Source organism: Heptranchias perlo, chromosome 21, assembly GCF_035084215.1.
Source record: "Heptranchias perlo isolate sHepPer1 chromosome 21, sHepPer1.hap1, whole genome shotgun sequence".
Lineage (NCBI taxonomy): Eukaryota > Metazoa > Chordata > Chondrichthyes > Hexanchiformes > Hexanchidae > Heptranchias > Heptranchias perlo.
The window spans coordinates 42,726,674-42,747,403 of NC_090345.1; the positions used below are offsets into that span (position 1 = coordinate 42,726,674).

Genomic DNA, 20,730 nt, shown 5'->3' on the forward strand with positions numbered 1-20,730 from the left:
ACCCTATGTGATGAGGGTTGTCACATTGGTTGGACACATTAGCCAGTGGTACAGAAAAAGAACATGATGTCACAGGTTATGTCATGTGATTTGAGGCACATCATAACTGATTGGCCAGTTCATGACATACAAGGGCAAGTAAGAACATAAATCCTATTTAAACAGCTGGCCATGATGTATCTGCTTGTTATAAATGAATCTCTACAGAAGTGGAATTAAAAGCATGATGAGGCCAGTGAAGTAATTCCCAAGCCTTTTTAATAAATGGCTTGTATATAATAGTGAATTCTGGTGCTCATTATGACACGGGATTTCAGTGCTTGGCAACGGGACACTTTATTCACTTCAGCCACACAGCGTTAACTGCAGGCACTTCCAGGTTTAGTACAGCACACCCACCTCATTCCTGAAATGGCAAGAATCAGGGGGTACATTCCCAGGTATCCAGCATTTTTGTTTTGCTGAAGTGGGAATTTTGGACACAATGGGGTCAAAACTCGTTTTGAGCCGATTGGGCAAATAGGGCGATCGTGATTCAACCGCCCGTTACACACCCCACCCGATATTCCATTGGACTAACAGGCGGGTCGTATAACAGGCGGGTCGTATAACAGGCGGGTCGTATAACAGGCGGGTCGTATAACAGGCGGGTCGTATAACAGGCGGGTCGTATAACAGGCGGGTCGTATAACAGGCGGGTCGTATAACAGGCGGGTCGTATAACAGGCGGGTCGTATAACAGGCGGGTCGTATAACAGGCGGGTCGTATAACAGGCGGGTCGTATAACAGGCGGGTCGTATAACAGGCGGGTCGTATAACAGGCGGGTCGTATAACAGGCGGGTCGTATAACAGGCGGGTCGTATAACAGGCGGGTCGTATAACAGGCGGGTCGTATAACAGGCGGGTCGTATAACAGGCGGGTCGTATAACAGGCGGGTCGTATAACAGGCGGGTCGTATAACAGGCGGGTCGTATAACAGGCGGGTCGTATAACAGGCGGGTCGTATAACAGGCGGGTCGTATAACAGGCGGGTCGTATAACAGGCGGGTCGTATAACAGGCGGGTCGTATAACAGGCGGGTCGTATAACAGGCGGGTCGTATAACAGGCGGGTCGTATAACAGGCGGGTCGTATAACAGGCGGGCGATACGATACCGTGCAAATCATAATTCTGCGCCAATGTAATTTAAACCCATACCACCAGGATTAAGACGATTCAAATTAAATTTATAACGAATCTTTACATCTGTCAGAGACTCTCATCCTATTACCCTGAGCTGGGTTGTAAATCCACTACACGACCCAGTTGTCCCTAGCAAGAATTTGATTTTCTTCGCCATGTGATTTCAGTTTTGACAGTATTTACAAATCTAAACAGACACAATAAAAACACACAGAACAGAATTTAAATGGCAGCAGTGCTTAACATGAGTGAAATCATTCTGCAAAGTAACAGAGGCCATCATTTTGAATCGTGTCCCAAAATGCAAAAATATACACAATACTACATGACCACTTACACTATCTCCCGCGACGACATATGGTTAATGATACTGGAGATAAAGACCACGAAGATTCCCAAGATACCAGGGTTAAATTATGAGGATAGGATGTATAGACTAGGCTTATATTCCCTTGAATAAAGAAAATTAAGGGGTGATCTAATTGAGGTGCTTAAGATGATTAAAGGATTTAATAGGGCAGAGACACAGAAACTATTTCCTCTGGTGGGGGAATCCAGAATGTGGGGGGGCGGCATAACCTTAAAATTAGAGCTAGGCAGATCAGGGGTATTATCAGGAAGCACTTCTTCACACAAAGGAGAGTGGAATCTGGAACTATCTTCCCCAAAAATCTGTTGAAGCTGGGGGTCAATTGAAAATTTCAAAACTGAAATTTTCTAGATTTTTGTTAGGCAAGGGTATCAATGGTTAGAGACCCAAGGCAGGTAGATGGAACATACGAACAGGACTAGGCCATTCAGCCCCTCGAGCCTGTTCCACCATTTAATTAGATCATGGAGTTAAGATACAGATCAGCCATGATCTAATTGAATGGCAGAACAGGCTCAAGGGGCTTAATGGCCTAGTCCTATTCCTACATTCAGACACCCAAACATTGCAACATGCAAATACATAACCAGGAACACCCAGTTCATCTAATAACTGAAAAAGACTGGAAAGTGCACAAGTCAACTTGTGAGCTGAATGAGGGAATTTCACTTTTCCTCTCGCGTGGGATCGGGTTTATAAGACATCTGCAAATCTTAAGTGACAATTGACTTCAGAAGGACAGCACAAAGCATTTGAGAAGCTACATGGGTGTGAAATTTTAGCACTATCCCAGTCGTCAGATTTACAAGCAAATCCAAAAGTAAATACACCAGATGTTCCTTTTATGATTTATCGAGTATGTTTCAAAATGTGCTGCTGTTTGTTAGCCGAATTCCATGTACGCGTGTACTCATAAGAGCTACATTTGTCTAAAGCATACAGGTTTTACTGATTCAATTAGGTAATGAGTTCTTGATGTGTAAATGTTTTATATTCAAGTGCATTGGTGCAGAAAAGGGCAATCAAACTGATACCTAGCTTAAGGCAACTGAGTGAGGAGAGTCTGTTTATTTTGAAGAGAATGCGCAGGGGAGATCTTATTTAAGTGATCAAGATTGTTAAAAGATAATTTCAAAGCTGCCACAGACTCTCAAACCTGGGGATAGGGATCAAACTTTGAAGAGGGAAGGTAATGGATGGTTTGATTGAACTACTTTAGAGGATGGTAGTGAATGTGTGGAATGGGCTGATCAGAGGGGCAGATAGTGTGGAGAAGGTTAATTCTGAATTGGACAGTTGTTTGAGGCAGTGGGCACTTTAGTGGTATTAGGAACTGTCCAGATAGACAGCAGCATAGCTTCCAGTCCTGTACTTTCCCATGCTCCTCTACATCCAAATTGGAAGTAAGCCAAGGGCTTTGTGCCCTTGCAGAACAAGGATTTGTATTCCTATATCCAGCTCAAAGCAAATATTATTCAACTCTCTCGTGACATTAGATAAAATAGTATAACAATCCTCAGATTTCAAACAACTCCTAATCCTTTATTCATCTGACCTTGATAAAATAATCAAAATAATGTATGTCAACCACAATTTAGAGAAAATGATCATATTGCATTGTATTACTCCAATATTTAACTTTACACACACACAGAGAACATACCATCAACCACAGACATTTGGAAGAACATCTCAAATGATCTCAAGGCCAAGATTTAGTGTTTTTAACCATCATACAGAGTGGACCTTGCTGAAAATTAAAGTCTGCACCGTACAATTTACTTCTATTTCATTTTACACCTGCCGTGATGATTCACAGTAATTATTTGTACATTAACACAAAACATGTTTTACTGCTTTTTTTAAAAAAAAAATCCTCGCATCAGGCTTCTCTTTTTTTGATTATCAGTGGCCCTACATTGTCTCCAGTTTCTTCATTGTGTTTGGTATGAGAACCATCACACATTGGGAACTGAAATACAAAAGAGAAAAAGTTAGATTTCTGCTTCATGTGTAGGACTCTGGTTCTTGGATTAAATGCACAAAACCCAACAAAATCCTTCTTTGATGAACTAATGGAGCGGGATGATGAAGGTAGTGCAGTTGATATTGTGTATATGGACTATCAAATGGCGTTCGACAAAAGGTGTGCCACATAATAGGCTGGCTAGCAAAATCTGAAGCCCATGAGATTAAAGGGGCAGTGGCAGCGTGGATACGAAATTGGCTAAGACACAGAAAGCAGAGAGTGGTGGTGAGCAGTTGTTTTTCAAACCGGAGGGAAGTATACAGTGGTGTTCCCCAGGGGTCAGCATTAGGACCACTGCTCTTTCCGATATGTATTAATGACCTGGACTTGGGTATACATGACATAATTTCAAAGTTCGCAAATGATACAAAACTTGGAAATGTGGTAAACAGGAAGGAGGTTAGTAGCAGACTTTAGGAGGACATAGACAGGCTGGTGAAATGGGTACAGACACATGGCAGATGAAACTTAATGCAGAGAAGTGTGAAGTGATTCATTTTGGGAGGAAGAATGATGAGAGGCAATGTAAACTAAATGGTGCAATTTTAAAGAGGGTGCAGGAACACGAGACCATGAATTGGTTTTAACAGCAACATGTATTTATATAGCACCTTTAATGGAGAAAAATGTCCCACGGTGCTTCACAGAAGCATAGTCAGACATAAATTGACGCTGAGCCAAAAGGAGGAGATATTAGGTGGGGTGTCTAAAAACTTGATCAAAGAGGTGGGTCTTAATAGAGGAGAGGGAGATAGAGAGGCAGAGATATTTAGGGAGGGAATTCCAGAGCTTGAGGCCTTGATAGCTGAAGGAATGGCCACCAATGGGGCGAAGGATTAAGGGATCACAAGAGGCCAAATTTGGGGGAACGCAGAGTTTTCAGATTGTTGTAGGGATGAAGATTAGAAAGAGAGGGGTGAGGCCATAAAAGGATTTAAACACGAGGACGAGAATTTAAAATTTTAGGCATTGTGCGACTGGGAGCCAATGTAGGCCAGCGAGCACATGGGGTGATGGGTGGAAGAGTTTTGGATGAGTTGAAGTTAATGGATGCTGGCCAGGAGAGCATTTGAATAGTAGGGTCTAGAGATGATAGAGGCATTGATGAGGATTTCAGACTGAGGGAGTGGGAGACGAGTGTCATGGAGGTGGAAGTAGATGGTCTTTGTGATGGAGATATGGAGTCAGAAGGTCAGCTTGGGGTCAAATAGGATGCCTCAGTTGCACAGTCTGGTTCAACCCAAGACAGTGTCCAGGGAGTGAGTTAGAATAGGTGGCAAGGGTACCAAGTTTCTGGCAGGCTCCTAAGGCTTCAGTCTTCCCAATATTTAAATGGAAGAAATTGCAGTTCACTAGGACTGGATGTCAGATAAGCAGTGTGTCAGCACAGAGGCAATGGAGGGGTCAAGAGAAGTGGTGGAGGGGTAGAGCTGGATATCATCAGCGTACCAGTGGAACCTTACCCTATGTCTTTGGATGATGTCGCGAAGGGGTAGCATGTAGATGAGGAACAGTTTGGGGCCAAGGATAGATCCTTGGACTCCAGAGATAACAGTGCAGGGGGAGGGCGGGAAGAGAAGCCAATGCTGGGAACGTGCTGGCAACGATTAGATAGGTAAGAGTGGATCCAAGCAAGGGCAGTCACACTAAACCAGACAACAGAGGAGAGGTGTTGGAGGAGGATGGTGTGATGATAGTGTCAAAACACTGCAGAGAGATTGAGAAGGATGAGGAGGGACAGTGCACCTTGAGCAGTCATAGAGGGTGTAATCTGTAATTAGTTTGGGGCCGTTTAAGTGGATTTGTGGTTATACATGCGCAGAATGCTTATTCCACCTGTTTTTATTTCTTCAACCACTGATTTTGCAGCATTTGTATTGTGTGGTCTATGAGGCAAAATATCAGGTGGAGGACTTTGGAGAAACAGGGTAAATGTGATTTAAAATCTGGCCTCAACCATCTGCTTCTACGGGCAAAGTTTGCTCAATGAAGAAATAAGAAGGATATGTGAAGACAAGAATGTTATTTTAATGGGAAATTTCAGTCAATCAAATATAAATTATGAATATCCAATATCCAAGGGGCTCACAGTCAGAGTTGGTAATTGTAACACTCAACTGCTTTATTGTCCATGCATCAGGGAAGCCATGAGAGGCAATGCACATCTTGTCCAGACAACATGCAGGAAATGGAAGGCATGGCACCCAAGAGGGTAGCAACCATAGAATGATCAAGTCCTAAATCTTGGATTCAGAAACACCACAGACCAGGAGCAAAGTGTTTAATTTTACTCCAAAGAAATGAAGCAACAGCTTAATGAAATTGTTATTTTGGGAAGGGGGGAGGGGGGGCGGCAGAGGTTGTTTAGTAACATTTCAGTAGGAGGACAACTGCAAAAACTTTAAAGGCGTAGTGCTGAGCATGTAGAATACATACATACCTGGGACCAATATGCATTGACTGAGCAAGCATGATGTTAAACAGATTCACAAATTAATCATAAGCAAAAATGAGAAGAAAAAAAAACAACTTTCAGAAATCCTGCAGGGAGAAAGGTGACCAGCATCAATGGGATGAATACATGAAGTAATGTGTTAACAAGGTGATCAGAGGGCAAAGTTTAAGACCTGGAAAAAGGCATAGCTGCAGGTGCAATAAAAATAACTAAGAAATTCTTTCAATATAACAGTAGAATTTTACAGTCAGAAAGCAGTCAGAGAAAAGGTGAGAACCATAAAATACACATAAGGCTGTAACAAACAAGCACAAGATAGTAAACATACTGAATATTACTTCCTCCAAGTCTACACAAGGGAAGGCATAAGCAATATGCCCTCCCCAAACAGATAACACAGGCAAAATTAACAACTGAAAAGGATCAAAACAAATATTCTCCGAAGAGAGATGGTGTTTATCTGAAGATAATCAGGATTGGACCTTGTGGCACTGATGATTATGAGGAAGTTACTAGAAACTGGGAAGGTACCAGATCAGAAGTAGGCTTCAAACGCCTAAGTTTCTAATTTTTCCTCATACATTCTCAGACACGAGGGATCAGCCTCAGTGGCTGTTCTGTCAACTGACTCCAGTACTTGAGTATCTCTGTTGTGTCTTGATGTTCAGAATTGGATGCAGTACTGAAGACATGGTCTGACTCGAGCACTATGGAGTTTCAACATTCTAGGAACATAGGTACAGGAGTAGGCCATTCAGCCCCTTGAGCCTATTCTGCCATTCAATTAGATCATGGCTGATCTGTATCTTAACTCCATCGACCCAACTTGGTTCTATAACCATTAATACCCTTGCCTAACAAAAATCTATCAATCTCCATTTTGAAATTTTCACCTGATCTAGCCTCAAAACCTTTGGGGGAAAGAGAGTTCCAGATTTCCACTACCTTTTTGTGTAAAGAAATGCTTTCTGACATTATCCCTAAACGGCCCAGCTCTAATTTTAAGGTTATGCTCCCTCGTTCTGTACTCTCACTAAAAGGAAGGAGAAAATCTCCGAAAGCTTGTGAATTTAAAATAAAATTGCTGGACTATAACTTGGTGTTGTAAAATTGTTTACAATTGTCAACCCCAGTCCATCACCGGCATCTCCACATCCTCACTAAAAGAAATAGTTTCTCTCTATCTACCCTATCAAATCCTTTAATCATCTTAAACACCACAATTAGATCACCCCTTAATCTTCTATACTCATGAGAATACAAGCCTAACCTATGCAATCTGTCCTCATAATTTAACCCATTTATCCCTGAATCTGGTGAATCTGCACTGCACCCTCTCCAAGGCCAATATATCCTTCCTGAGGTGCAGTGCCCAGAACTGAATGCAGTACTCCAGATGGGGTCTCAGACCTCTGTACAGCTGTAATGTAACTTCCACCCCTTTGTATTCCAGCCCTCGAGATAAAGGCCCACATTCCATGAGCCTTTTTAGTTATTTTTTGTTTCTGTCCACTAGCTTTTAGGTGATTTCTGTACTTGGACCCCTAAATCTCTCTGTTCATCCACAGTTCCTAGTTTCTCACCATTTAGAACATACTCTGATTATCTCTCTTAGGTCCAAAGTGGGTGACCTCACACTTCCCTACATTGTACTCCATCTGCCACAGTTTTGCCCACTCACTCAGTCTGTCAATGTCCCGTTGCAATTTTCTGCTCCCATCGGCAAACTTAGATAAATGGCTCTCTATTCCTTCATCTAAGTCATTTATAAATATAGTGAAAAGCTGTGGCCCCAGCACAAATCCTTAGGGGACACAGTTAGTCACATCCTGCCAATTTGAATACATACCCATTATCCCTACTTCCTGTCTCCTAACCAATTCCCTATCTAAACCAATAGGTTGCCTCCAATTCCATGTGCTCTCACTTTTGTTAACAGTCTCTTATGTGGAGCCTTGTCGAATGCTTTCTGGAAGTCCATGTAAATATCATTCATAGACATTCCCTTATCTTAGTTACTTCCTTAAAAAAATTCAACTAGGTTCGTCAAACATGACTTGCCCTTTACAAATCCATGCTGGCTCTCTCTGATCAGCTCATATTTGTCCAAATGCTCAATCACTCTGTCCCATTCTGTTAGCTTTGTGGATTGCTACTCAACAGTTACTGTTGTACATGTTAACATCAAGCCTACCATGAACCCTTTGATCTCTTTCAACTTCATGGCACCATTCATGGTGTGCGTGTGCCATCCATTTTGTTCCTCCCTAGGTGCAATGTATTCTTATCCATAGAACGGTTCATAATTTATATCAACAACCTGGGTTCAGAAGCTCAATGTGAATTGGTCAAATCTGCACGATAGTAAACGAGGAAGGGCAGTTTATTCTGAGTAGCCAGCTCAGGAAATACAAAACATGTTGAACAAAATAAATGAATGGGCAAAACAATATCTGTATTTAATTTCATTTGCCATTGTTCTTCAGTTTTACACTGAGGAGCAGATGCGACTGTTTCAGTGACAAAGGTACCTTTTCCACCTTCATTCAGTATTACCTATTTTCTATTCTCACTACAATTACCTAAGTATCGGGCAGGTAAAGGCAACTCTAAATCAGGAGCATGGACTCACTTATAGGACTAGTCTCTGGCACTGAACCCAAGGAAACCATCAGAGGTAAAAAGCCCAAGGACATAACTTTGGGACTCTCTTTCCTTCTCAGTGCTCTTGGTGTTGTACCTTTCTTCAGTCATAGTCCTCAGTGCCCAACTCATTTCCTTCTATTTGCAGTCAGCCATTAGTGCCAGCTGAGCACGTTTGGCATCCTGCAGATCAGAGGGGGGAAAGGTTAGAGGTTTAGTAGTTCTCCAGGGTTACTGTCTGGTCCCTGATTTACTTAGCGAGGAAGAGCCGACATCTTTTCTTCAATAGCGGGATTGTGATTTTCAGAGGGGCCGTGAGACAAAACAGCTGAGATAGCACAGAATTGTGGCCATTACTGCTGGGACATCCTCATCAAAGTAAACACTACTCCCGACTCACACTGCCCTTAAAATCAGCACTACCCTGTTTGGTACAGAATGAGAGAAAAGTTGACCTAAACTAATAAACATGCTAAAATATACCATTTCCTGTCATTTCTTCATCAACATGTACAAATATTTTACAATATTTCTTTGGAAATATTTTTTGTAAAACAATCCCCTTTTTCCATTTCTGATGCAAAAATCTGACCTTTGTCCTCAAAAGTGAAACACAGTCTGAAAACAAAATGTACACATACTGAAAGTGTGTTTCGGAACATACAGGCGTGGCAAAGACCACTCTGGTCCATTTGGCTTGTCCCAGTATCGAGGAAGTATATCCCATGATACTTCTCATACTAGTCAAAATTCTCTCAGATACTTATCCAACTCACTCCTCAATTTGCTGATACCATCAGCCCCCATTACCTCCCTTGGCAGTCCATGCCACACATTCACCACCTTTTCACATAAAGTAATTATATCTAAACTCTCTTCTCACTCTTCCTCTTCCAGGTTTAAGGCTGTGACCCTGTACACGTCTACGTTGCCATGAAATGCAATGAGACAATCAAATTGACATTCTTACCTGTTTAGACCGCCAGCATCTACAATACACAGCTTTGTCTCCCAGGTCTTCAATATCGAATGCATGCACTACTTTCGGGGTATCCTTCTGGATGTCTAGGTTAACCAGTGACTTTCGGCCTTTGTCTCTCGAGTATAAAGTTCTGTAGGCCACATAACCAACAGCAGCTGCTCCAATAGTCAGTGAAATTGCAGCTACCCATTCTGTTTGAGGGAAGAACACAAGGGCAAAAGTGTTTAGATGAAACAGAATATGAAATTTACTAAATTATATATCACAGGGACCCTGGTTATTTATCTTTAAATACAATGGTAAGTGGCAGTACTTGGAAAAATATACAATCAGTGGCAATGGACTGAATTGCACAGCGCTGAATGGGGTATAAAATCCAACGCGCAGGTGGCAAACTTTCCCATACACAGGTGGTGATGTGAATTAGGTTCAATTAATGCTTACACTACAGAAAGGCTACATAATGTATATATTGTATTGTAACCAAACTTATAAACATGAGCACAGAAGTGTCAGAAAATTACTTGCCTTAATATTAAATGAATCAGAGCCCAACGCTCAACAAGAAATTGCTATTTTTCTCACAAGGACACGCTCTCGTCTTACAAGAGATGAATCAAAGTTGCAGTTAAAATTTTACGGTTTGTTAACTAACTACAATGTAGACAATTAAAAAGATAAACCTTGGAATCCCCTAGTGCATAAACTGGAAGCAGCCCTTGTACACTAAATAAACACAGAAGGCGTTGCCCACTGTGATTGTTAGTGTGTCAAGCCAGCTTCTGTAGATTACAGAGATCAAGTAACAAATAAAGACATTTATCATCACTGTGCATGCTAGATTCTGAGAGTATGGGTGACTTTTCTTAAGTATTTTTATTAAAGACATTATGGAACTGGTCACAGGACCTTAACCAATCACAACTCAATCCACTGAAAGCATAAAAAGGTTGTGAAAATTATTACTGAATGCTGCAATCCAATGCAGAATAATCAGTGATGACTCCTACCCTCCAGCCCACACAAAAGGAGAGTGTACACAGAAACAAACATACCAAGTGTTAAAAACCCACATGGAAAAACTCAGTCATAGCTTTCTAATCTGTTCAGAGCCATTAGCCTCAAATAAGTCACAGTATTTCACCAATAAGTTAATGCTAGACTTAGTATGTAGGTCAGACTAGGTAAGGCTTCTCTGAAGGACATGAGTTGGGTTTTTAAAACGACAATCTGGCAGCTTTCATGTTAATTTTTCTGGTGCTAGCCCACAAATGACCAGATTTCTAGAATTCAGTTTCATAACTTGCCATGGAGGGATTTGAACTCAAAACTTCTGGGCTACTAGTCCAGTATCATAACCACTAGGCTCTAGTTTGGCTTAACTTGTTACCATGAAAACATAGGAACAGGAGTAGGCCATTCAGTCCCTTGGGCCTGTTCCACCATCACTGATCTATACCTCAACTCCATTTACCCGCCTTTGATCCATATCCCTCGATACCCTTAGCTAACAAAAATCTATCGATCGCAGTTTTGGAAATTTCAATTGACCCAGCATTCATACCCTTTTGGAATACCTCTATCCTTGGCCCCCTATTTCTCATCTACATGCTGCCCCTCGGCAACATCATCCAAAACACACAACGTCAGGTTTCACATGTACACTGACGGCACCCAGCTCTACCTCACCACCACCTTTCTCGACACCTCTTCACCCACATCCAGGATTGAATGAACAGAGGTTTCCTCCAATTAAATATTGGAAAGACTGAAGCCATGGTCTTCGGTCCGTACCACAAACTCCGTTCCCTAGCCACCGACTCCATCCCTCTCGGTGGCCATTGTCTGAGGCTGAACTAGACTGGTTGCAACTTTGGTGTCGTATTTGACCGAGCTGAGCTTCCGACCCCATAATCTTCTCCATCACCAAGACCGTCTACTTCCACCTCCGTAACATCACCCGTCTCCACCCCTGCCTCAGCTCATCTGCTGCTGAAACCCTTATCCATACCTTTGTTACCTCTGGACTCAACTATTCTAATCCTCTCCTGACGAGCCTCCCGCCTTGCACCCTCTAAACTTGAGCACAACCAAAACTCTGCTGCCTGTATCCTAAATTGCACCGAGTCCCATCCACCCATCTCCCCTGTGCTCGCTGACCTACACTGGCTGCAGATCCAGCAACACCTCAATTTTAAAATTCTCATCCTTGCTTTCAATTCCCTCCATGGCCTTGCCCCTCCCTATCTCTGTAACCTCCTCCAACCCTCCGAGAACTCTGCACTCCTCCAATTGTGGCCTCTTGCGCCTCACTGATTTTTTTCATTCCATCATTAGCAGCCAGGCCTTCAGCTGCCCAGGCTATGGAATTCCCTCCCTAAACCTTTCCACCTATCTACCTCAAAACACTCCTTAAAACCTACCTCTGACCAAGCTTTTGGTCACCTGTCTTAATATCTCCGTATGTGGCTCGGTGTCAAATTTTGTTCGATAACCGTGCCTGTGAAGCGCCTTTGGATGTTTTACTTCATCTAAGGTGCCATATGCAAGTTGTCGTTGTAGTTGAGAGTGTTCCAGATTGCCAATATAATTTGTGTCGAAAAAGTGCCTCATGATTTCTCTTCTGAATGGCCTTGCTCTAATTTTATTATGTCCCTTTGTTCTGGATTCCCCCACCAGAGGAAGTAGCTTCTCTATCCTATCAAATCCCTTTATCATTTTAAAGACATTAATTAGATCACCCATCAACCTTCTAAACTCTCAAGGATAGCAAGTTGGCTACAAAACAGAAAATAGGGGTTAAGGCTAGCAACTCAGACCGCCAAAAGTTGGGAAGTGGTGTTCCACGGGGATTGGTGCTGGGACCACTGTTGTTCACAGTAACGATTTGGATTTGGGAATCACAAGTACAATTTCAAAATTTGAGGACATCAAATAGGGGGCTGTGGTTAATACAAAGGTATAATGTATCAAAATGCAAGAGGATATTAATAAACTTGCAGAATGGGCATGTAATTAGCAAATGAATTTCAATATAGATAAGTGTGAGGTGGTGCATTTTGGTAGGAAGAATACGGAGGCCACATACTGCTTGAATAATAAGAGTCTGAATGGGTAGAGGAGCAAAGGGATCTGGGGGTACAGATACACAAATCATTAAAAGTAGCATCACTGGTTAACAAGGCCATAAAAAAAGCAAATCAAGCTCTGGGGTTCAAAATAATGAGGGGTTTTGGTAGAGCAAGTAGGGAGAAACTGTTTCTTCTGACAAGTGGGTCAGTAACCAGAGGTCATAGATTTAAAATAATTAGCAAAAGAACTAGAGGGGAAATGAGGAGAATTTTTTTTCACACAGAAACGCACTACCTGAAAGGGAGGTGGAAGCAGATTCCATTGGAACTTTCAGAAGGCAATTGGACATGTAGTTGAAGAGGACTAATTTGCAGGGTTATGGGGAAAAAGGTGGAGTGTGGGAATAAACTGGACAGCTCTTTCAAAGAGCACAGGCACGATAGGCTGAGTGGCCTCCTTCTGTGCTGTAAGATTCTATGATTTCTAAAAGGATAGAACTGAAAAGCAGAGAAGTTATGTTAAACTTGTATAGAACCTTGGTTAGACCACACTTGGGAGTATTGTTCACAGTTCTGGTCTCCAGATTATAAAAACGATATAAAGGCTTTGGAGAGGGTGCAAACAGTGATACCAGAACTGAGAGGATACACTTATCAGGAAAGGCTGAACATGCTGGAGCTCTTTTCTCTAGAAAAAAGGCTGAGAGGTGACCCGATAGAGGTCTTTAAGATAACGAAAGGGTTTGATAGGGTAGATGTAGAGAAAATATTTCCACTTGTGGGGGAGACCAGAACTAGAGGTCATAAATATAAAATAGTCGTTAATAAATCCAACAAGGAATTCAGGAGAAACATCTTTACCCAGAGAGTGGGATGCGCTACCACAACGAGTAGTTGAGGCGAATAGCATAGATACGTTTAAGGGGAAGCTAGATAAGTATGAGGAAGAAAGGAATAGAAGAGTATGCTGTTAGAGTTAGATGAAGTAGGGAGGGAGGGGGCTCATGTGGAGCATAAACGCCAGCATAGACCAGCTTGGCCGAATGGCCTGTTTGTGCTGTAGTTTCGATGTAAGGGAATACAAGCCAAGTTTATGCAACATGTCCTCAATTTAACCCTTTAAGTCATCATTCTGGTGAATCTGTGCTGTATCCCCCTCCCCCACAAAGCCAATATATCCTTCCTGAGATGTGATGCTCAAAACTGAACACAGTACTCCAGATGGAGTCTAACCATGGCTCTGTACAACAGAATCATAACTTCCTCCCCTTTGTATTCCAGCTCCTTGAGATGAAGGCCAAAATTCCGTCAGCCTTTTTGATTACTTCTTGTAAATATTGGCCAGGACAGAACTCCACTGCTCTTCGAAAAGTGCCGTGAGATTTTTTTTTTATTGTCCACCCGAGGGGGAGGGCAGTGGCTCAGTTTAACATCTCATCCAAAAGGCAGTACCTCCTAACAGTACACTCCTTCAGTCTGCACTGAAGTGTCAGCCTACATTTGTGGGCTTGAACTCACAACCGTCAGACAGAGAGACAAGAATGCTACCACTGAGCCAAGACTGACACACAAACCAGGCACAAAACACTACGGAATTATTTCAGTTAATAATTAAGTGAGATTCAAATAAATTTACAATTGGGGATTTCTAAAAACTGATCACCGATAAGAAATTGATAGTATTCTAATAAATGTTACTTAAATAGATGTATATCTATTAACAAGCTAATTTGAAGTTCAGACATCTTACTGAAATAGTGAATGCTGTTTGTAGCTAACAAATGTTTGCAGGGCTTAACTAATTTACACATGATGGAATACTGTAAAAATTGACAAACAATTAAACTAAAGTGACAAAACCAAAAGAATGTTAATCAAAACTTTCTTGTTTTTTTTTCTTAGGCGGTGCTGACAGAAAGATTGCCAAGGTCATTTAATCTCGTAGATGTAGTGGCATTCAGAAACCACTTGAGCTTTGGAAGCAAAGGCAAACGGGAAGCCAAGGACAGCCAGGCCTAGAACCAAAGCGAAGCCCAAGATGGCATGCGGAGCACAGTCGGCTGTGCCCCAGTGAAAGAAAGTTTGACACGTTATGTTAATCCGTTGACTTGTGCGTTGCACCCATACGGATATAGTTGGACATACAACTGTGTGCTCATCAATGCGTTGCCTATGGAGTGCTATTGCAACTGCATTGCATCTGTTGCTTGCACTAATGTACAGTAACATTAGTGGGTGAGAGCTCATCTACACACTGCTGACAATATTTAATACCTTAAAGAAAGATCACTTTCATGTGACATTGTACGACTCATTAGTACAGATCTCAACATTTACCAAGTCTAGTATTCCAGACCAATACTGTAAACTGGAGAGTGGAGTAAACGTGTCTGTAACCCATGGTTAGCCACAAGATCGATACAAGGGTACACATAGTACCCACTGCATAGCTAATCTGGGTTGTGTATTGCCAGTGCAGTGACATTTAAAGTTAATTTAACAGAGAATTGAAGGACCAGAAAGCTGGTGAACAATCCCATTACAGCACAGCCAAATTCTTCATTCAGGTCAATGTTTCTTGTTAATGGGTGTAACGAGTGTGCTGTGGTAGTAAATGCACACTCCCGCTCAATAAGACCAGCAGCATTTATTAATAACAAACTCCGTTTTTAAAACAGTTATCCGCATGTTAAAATAAAACCTTGCGTGGCAAGCGCGGAAAGGACACAGTCCACCAAATATAGATGCACAGAGGAAGGTGGTGGGGGGGGTAACAGAGCCAAATGTGACCTTCGACCTGAGTCATGGCGTACTTTCAGCACCCATTAACACGCCATTCAGTGCACATTGGTGGCTAATCATAGCCGTTCGCTGCAGTTCCTAGTGCGGATTCTGTTTTCTGGCCAGGAGAAGTTGCAGCTGACCGGCCGTGCACCTTTAGCGCGGCGGTGTTGTCCTTCTCCCTGACATCACTGCACGGGGTACGTGTCTGGGGAATGGCTGGCTGTTTATATGTTGCACTGTGTTCCATCAACCAGCGACCATTTTACAGCACACGCACTTCCAGGCTTGCGAACCCGAGCGATGTGACGGCTCCTTCTGCTCCGTGGCTCTCCTTTCCCGGAGGCGAGGAGTATGAAGCTCGCCTGGTGCAGGCTGCCCTGCGGAGAATGCACAAAGAGCGGCCGCCCCCCCACCACCACCACCACCACCCATCCCATGCGAGCACTGCACCACATGCAATGATAACCCGCCCCGCTAACCTCACCGGCCAGGGGCGGGCCGTGGGTCGGGACTGTCCCCTTACCTTTCACCGCGGAGCTGCTCCCCATCACTCGGCCAGTTCCGATCGAGCTTCGTCCTTCAGCCCCGGGACCAGCGACACTGTAACAAACCGGCCGGCGTCACCTGACCACCATCAAAGGCGGGCCGGGGGCTGACGTCACCCAGGAGGGCGAGCACTGCGCAGGCTCCAGGCTGTGACATGACGTCAGCTGCAGGGCTCCCCAGCCTGCTTCTGAACAAGACTCAGCTCTGGTCCTGGATCAGGGGGGGGATGGGGGGGATGGGGGGGGATGGGGGGGGATGGGGGGGGATGGGGGGGGATGGGGGGGGATGGGGGGGGATGGGGGGGATGGGGGGGGATGGGGGGGATGGGGGGGGATGGGGGGGGATGGGGGGGATGGGGGGGGATGGGGGGGATGGGGGGGGATGGGGGGGATGGGGGGGGATGGGGGGGATGGGGGGGGATGGGGGGGATGGGGGGGGATGGGGGGGGATGGGGGGGATGGGGGGGGATGGGGGGGGGGGGGATGGGGGGGATGGGATGGGGGGGGGGGATGGGGGGGATGGGGGGGGGGGGGGATGGGGGGGGGGGGATGGGGGATGGGGGATGGGGGGGATGGATGGGGGGATGGGGGGGATGGATGGGGGGATGGGGGGGGGGGGGATGGGGGGGGGGAGGGTGAGCTAGGATGTGTGGAGAGGGGTGGAGTATTGTGGGTGGGGTGGGGTGGGGGGTTGTGTGGTGGTGTTTGGTGTGTGTGTGTGTGGGTGGGGTAGGATGTGTGGGTGGGTATTGGGATGTGTGGGGGTGGGGAGAGGTTGTGTGTGGGGTGGGGGATTGTGTGGTGGTGTGTGTGTGGGTGGGGTAGGATGTGTGGGTGGGTATTGGGATGTGTGGGGGTGGGTACGGGGGGTGACGCCCCAGTGTCACCGAACGGAAACAAAAAAACATTAAGGCAAGTGCTCTAGGGCACCACAGATACAATAAATAAACAATAACAACAAAAATAAAACCCAAACTAAATAAATAATAAATGTTATTATGAGCATCAAGGATGCAATCTATACGGTGCCCATCAGTTGCAGAAGGCCTTTGTGTTTAATAACATTGGCAGATATTCCATAAGGAGGGGTATGAAAGGGAGGGGTCTGAAAGGGAGGAGGCTTTCTAATTGGGGTTGTTCATGGTGAGTTGGGGAAAGAGAAAGGAGGGGAGTAGAAGCAGGAAGAAAGCAAGGGAAGAGGAGAAGGAACCAAGCCATCAGAAAAAAAACCCTGGTGCTTCATTTCATTGCTATAGAATCCCATGGTACGTTTGAGGCCTTCTGTGACCAGTGGGTAACAGGGTAAAGAGGGGCTAATCGATATCCCACAACAACATTGTGATTTAATTATTATTTGTGTAATGTCATGGTTTTATGTATAGTTATTTATTGTTTGTTTATCATATTTTTGGTGTCCTAGGGCACTTGCTGTGATATTTTAATGTCTCCGTCTGGTGACTCTGCGGCAAAACAGCGTCACCCCTACAGGTCAATCAAAAAAGGCTATAGAGTCCCACTGTTTGCAAACTGGTGGCTGCATTTGCCTACAAAAATAAAAAATTTACATAGGCCGCTGCCATTATAGGTTAGGACATAAGAATTTAAAGTGGAAATATAAAAATAAGGATAAAATGTATGATTTTAAAACGGGGACTGAGTTACGTCTGCATGCACTGGTCTAATTATTCCCTGATCTCTAACCTCACTTCACCTGAAGGCTACATTTGACCATGACTCCCCATATACAACACCACGGGAGATCAACTGGTATTATATCAAAAATCTTGCAACTGGCTCCTTTATTATAAAATTGCTATGTCCACATTTATAATGGTAACTGCTTATGTGAACTTGTGATGTGATAATTACTCCTGTCAGTAATGGCCCTATAGTGCCTCAGTCTTGTGTCTCACAGCTTTTCAGCCCTGTACTGGAGAGAAGCACCAATGCTCTACTTTTTTTACAAATTACTATCCATTTTGCTATTTATCTTAACATTAAAAAATTGAAGTGTTATATAAAAATAGGGACAGAATATATGACTTTAAAATGAATTATGTCTGCACATCCTGATCCAATTATCTCCTGTCCTCTAACCTTGCTTCACCTGAAGACTACACTTGATTTTGACTCCCCGTGTGTAATACCACCATGGATCAACTAGTAACTGGAAAAGACAGCATATCCGAATCAGTCAAGATGCTGTGTCTTCCTCCATATCTCTGACAGTCGCCGATCAACAGATGTGATAATTGGTTTAGCAACGAGCTGTGTGTTGGGGCCACTCTTATTTACTACGTACATAAATTATCTCAATCTAGGAATTGCTTGAACAATATTGAACTTTGCCAATGATACCAAGTTGTGGGGTACAGCAAATTGTGATCTGATTGATGAAAGACTGCAGGATGATATAGGTAGGGCAAGCAGTATGGGCGGACAAGTGGTAGATGTAATGTAGAAGTAATAGTAGAGGGTGTAAATACACCTTAAATGGTAAAGTTTTTAAATGAAGTGGAGGGACCTTGGAATACAGAGATATGGGTCATTAAAGGTGACAGCACAGTAGATAAGTCCATAAAGAAGGCAAACAGAGTCCTTGATTTTATACCTAGCAGCATAAAATACAAAAGCAAGTGATAGGAGCATACAAAAATGATGGACAAGAAAAGACCAGCTGTTCCATCTAGCCTACTCCATACAGTCATGATGCCCCATGCATCAAGATACAGACACTCCCTACCCAACTGGAGTTATGTAATCTCCAGGGAGAGGCAAAAAAACAGATAGAAACTCAGGCCAATTAGGGAAACAAATCTGGAAACTATGTAATGTTGAACTTGTACAAGACCTTAGTTAGGCTGCAGTTGGAATATTATGACCAGTTTTGGCACCCCATTATAGGAAGGTTAGAAAAACAATGGCAAAGGTGAACCATTGATTCACTAGAATGTTACCAGGTATAAGGGGTTACAGTTATGTGAAAGGCTAAGGTTTTATTCACTGGAGCTGAAAAGGTTAAGAGGTGACCTGATTATGATGGTGTAAATAATAAGATTGTTTCTCCTGGTTGGTGAGACAGTAACGAGAGGGCACATATTTAAGATAATCACAAAAAGAATTAAAAGGGAGGTGAGAATTTCTTTTTACACAGAGGGTGGTTGGAGAATTCTTTGTCACAAACCACTGTTGAAGCAGAATCCACAAATTCTTTACAAGAGAACTGGATAGTTGCTTGAAAAAGAGGAATATTAAAGGGTATGGAGAACAGGCAGGAAAGTGGGATTAGGCTAGATGGCTCACGTGGAGAAAAGCATCCCTACACAGAAGTGCCGAATGACCTGTTTCTGTGCTGTAATATACTGTGATTCTATTATCTCTGTGCCTCTGACATCCCCTTCCTCCAACCTCTCCATAGCTCCAAGATCTCCCTCCATGTCTGGAATACGCTGCTCGAAAGGGTGGTGGAAGCAGATTCAATCGTGGCTTCCAAAAAGGAATTGGATAAATACTTGAAGGGAAAAGATTTGCAGGACTACGGAAAAAGAGCAGGGGAATGGGACTAACTGGATTGCTCTTACAAAGAGCCAGCATGGGCTTGATGGGCCGAATGGCCTCCTTCTGTGCTGTAACCATTCTATGATTCCATGTCTCTGAAATCCCCTCCCATTTCCCATTTTCTCCTGGGATGTCACTACCTGCAACCTAACAACAACTTGCATTTATATAGTGCCTTTGATGTAGTAAAACTTCCCAAAGTGCTTCACAGGAGCGATTATCAAACAAAATTTGATACTGAGCTACATACGAAGGTATTAGGACAGGTGACCAAAAGCTTGGTCAAAGAGGTAGGTTTTAAGGAGCGTCTTAAAGGAGGAGAAAAAGGTAGAGGGGCGGAGAGGTATGGGAAGAAATTCTAGAGTTTGGGCCTAGGCAACTGAAGGCACGGCCGCCATCGGCGGAGGGATTAAAATCGGGGAAGTGCAAGGAGCACACAGATCTCGGAGGGTTGTAGGGCTGGAGAAGGTTAAAGTTAGGGAGGGGCGAGGCCATGGAAGGATTTGAACACAAGGATGAGAATTTTAAAATCAAAGCGTTGCTGGATCGGGAGCCAATGTAAGTCAGTGAGCACAGGGGGTGATGGATGAACGGGACTTGGTGCGAGTTAGGATACGGACAGCAGAGTTTTGGATGAGCTCAAGTTTAAGTAGGGTCTAAGATGGGAGGTCGGCCAGCAGGCCATTGGAATAGTCCACTCTAGCGGTAACAAAGGCATGGATGAGGGTTTCAGCAGCAGATGAGCTGAGGCTGGGCGGAGATGGACGATGTTGGCGTTGGATATAGGTAAAAGCTCATCTCAGGGTCAAATAGGATGCCAAGGTTGGGAGGGGTCTGGTTCAGCCTCAGTCAGTAACCAGGGAGTGGGTGGCTATTTTAAAGCCGATGGTGTATCAAAGAGCCAACACCCACACCAGGGATCTAATGGACTCCCTCCTCCACTGCAAACCTCCAGGTGGGTCCATGGAAAAGGACTGTCCCACTGTCCTCGCACGCTCGCGTAGCATCCTGGGAAATGTAGTCCCGGCAAGTCTCGGCTTCAGGCGAACCCCCGCGAGAGGAACTACAACTCCCAGCGTGCACCGGGGAGAGTGGCCACGCATGCGC

At 43.9% G+C, this 20,730-nt stretch overlaps 2 protein-coding genes across 2 annotated transcripts; both read right to left on the bottom strand.

Annotated features, from left to right (window-relative positions):
• Positions 1 to 546: 546 nt before the first annotated feature.
• LOC137340250 (uncharacterized) lies at positions 547 to 1,170 on the bottom strand. Its single transcript, XM_068002667.1, has one exon. The coding sequence runs from the start codon at positions 1,168 to 1,170 to the stop codon at positions 547 to 549; it is 624 nt and encodes a 207-aa protein (XP_067858768.1).
• A 1,907-nt stretch (positions 1,171 to 3,077) lies between these two features.
• Positions 3,078 to 16,185, bottom strand: cisd1 (CDGSH iron sulfur domain 1). Its single transcript, XM_068002577.1, has 3 exons — positions 16,044 to 16,185; positions 9,654 to 9,856; positions 3,078 to 3,528 (listed from the first exon to the last, which is right to left on the bottom strand). The coding sequence occupies exons 1-3, from the start codon at positions 16,066 to 16,068 to the stop codon at positions 3,439 to 3,441; spliced, it is 318 nt and encodes a 105-aa protein (XP_067858678.1). The 5' UTR covers positions 16,069 to 16,185; the 3' UTR covers positions 3,078 to 3,438.
• Positions 16,186 to 20,730: the final 4,545 nt, after the last annotated feature.